The 1,727-nt window shown below is 63.6% G+C and overlaps 1 protein-coding gene across 2 annotated transcripts in view; it reads right to left on the bottom strand.

Moving 5' to 3' along the window:
- Window positions 1-544: 544 nt before the first annotated feature.
- Window positions 545-1,727, bottom strand: part of NHEJ1 (non-homologous end joining factor 1) — a 50,315-nt gene continuing 49,132 nt past the window's right edge. For both annotated transcript variants that reach the window (XM_009645680.2, XM_035901111.1), the window contains exons 6-8: window positions 1,356-1,473; window positions 1,004-1,107; window positions 545-710 (exon numbers count right to left, since the gene is read on the bottom strand). In XM_009645680.2, the coding sequence (XP_009643975.1) occupies window positions 630-710; window positions 1,004-1,107; window positions 1,356-1,473 (303 nt within the window). In that variant the 3' untranslated portion in view covers window positions 545-629. The remainder of the gene's footprint in view (window positions 711-1,003; window positions 1,108-1,355; window positions 1,474-1,727) is intronic.

The following is a 1,727-nucleotide window of genomic DNA, read 5'->3' as shown; positions in this document are numbered from 1 at the left end:
GGGGTGTACACACACCCACACCTCATGCACACACACACCACCACCCCCCCGCTGCTGCTCAGGGTGAGGCACAGGACGGGCTGGGAGCTGCCGTCCTGCCCCATAGCAATGAGCTGTCACCTTCTCACTGCCCAGAGCCATGGCAAGTCCCTGGGACAGCAGGACCAGGCTGAGGGGGACCCAGCAGCACCAGGGGCTGCACCCCTGCCTGGACACTGCAGGCTCAGGGCGGACAGAGCAGGAGGAGAAGGATCTCAGCCAGACACAGCCCTTTATTGCAAACCCACGCGAGAGCAGCCAAGCCCCACGGCCCTGCTGGAGCCCAGGCTGTCTCATGCCCACCCGGCAGTATCCTTCCTGCTCCCCTCAGGTCCAGCACTGGCTCCATCAAGGGGCAGCCTGGGCAAGCTCTGCACCAGGGAAGAGGCAGAAAAGATGTTCCTGAGACACCATTGAAGAGAAGAGATGCCCCATCACCCCTGCTGGGATGCCTCGGGAGGGGACCATGCCCCAGGTCAGGGTCCACCAGGAGATGCAGGTGAAGAGGCAGAGGGTGCACGGGTGCTCTGCACTGCCTCTCTCGGATGCTGGGGGCACCAGAGACCTTTGGGGTGGGTGGCAGTGACGTTTCAGCTGAAGAGCCCCTTTGCCTTCTTCGGCTTGGCCTTGGCTGCAGGCAGCCGGGGCTTCTGAGCTGGGGAAGAGGTTGGCTGGAATCAAAGCAGAGGCAGAGTCAGTCTCCCCCGGGGGTTCACACAGGACAGGCGTGCGTGTGCAAGCATTGACATCCCCCACCCCCGTGGTGGCGTGCAAACCACACACACGTGTGCAACAGACCCACACGCTCCCCAGCCAGGGTGCATGGGGTAGGATGGGCTAGGAACTGAGTTGAGACGCCCAGCCCATCCTGGAGGGATACAGGGTTGGGATCAGAGGAGGGAAGGGGGGTGCAGGCCCCCTCCTGCCATTGGTATGGAAAAGCTGTTTCTAGAGCTGCGCTCACCGTGGTTGCCTCGCTGGAAGACGCTGTTTCATCCTCCTGGAGTAGGGGTGGCGGATGGGGGTGCTCTGCAGTTTCTGTAGTGGGTGCCGGGCCCTCGGTGTCCTCTGGTAGCAACAGAAAGAGATGCAATTCAGGATTGAGATGAGGGAGCACAGGGCATTGCCCTAACCCACACCAGGAATGGCACCTGGGTGGAGGAGCTCAGCCCATGGGGGGAAAGCAGAGGGGGAGACTCTTGCACGGGGTGAGCTGCCCTCAGGGCCCCACTCCCCTTCCCCTGGGATGGGGGCTCAGCAGCAGGGGGGCCGGGTGCTTCAGGCTCTCCCCATCCCACAGCCATGGAGCTCCTCACCCGAGCGCTGCCGTTTCCGAGCCTGCTTGGCCTCCTGCTGCGTCACCACTGTGTAGAGCTTCTGCAGAGCGGAGGCAAACGCCTGACCCTCTCCCACACCGCAGATCTTGGGCAGGCTCTGTGGGAGAGAACGGAGGCACTGTCACCCTGCCAGGAATTCACCCACCAGGAGCCAGTTCCTGCCAGGACACCCTGCCACGGTGCTGCAGTGGGGCAGAGGAGGGGCTGTGCCTCCCTCTGCCCATCCGGCTGCATCTGCTTCACCCCAGGGACTGCACCATGGCTCGCAGGGCCAGCCAGCTCCGGCACCGGGCAGGACGTGGCTGCTCCCCAGCCGTGCACACACACACACATGTGTGTGTGCACACACCT

Source organism: Egretta garzetta, unplaced genomic scaffold (assembly GCF_000687185.1).
Source record: "Egretta garzetta isolate BGI_Z169 unplaced genomic scaffold, ASM68718v1 scaffold219, whole genome shotgun sequence".
NCBI lineage: Eukaryota > Metazoa > Chordata > Aves > Pelecaniformes > Ardeidae > Egretta > Egretta garzetta.
Note: the sequence above shows the minus strand (reverse complement) of the source record. Positions and strands in the feature narration are given on the sequence as shown.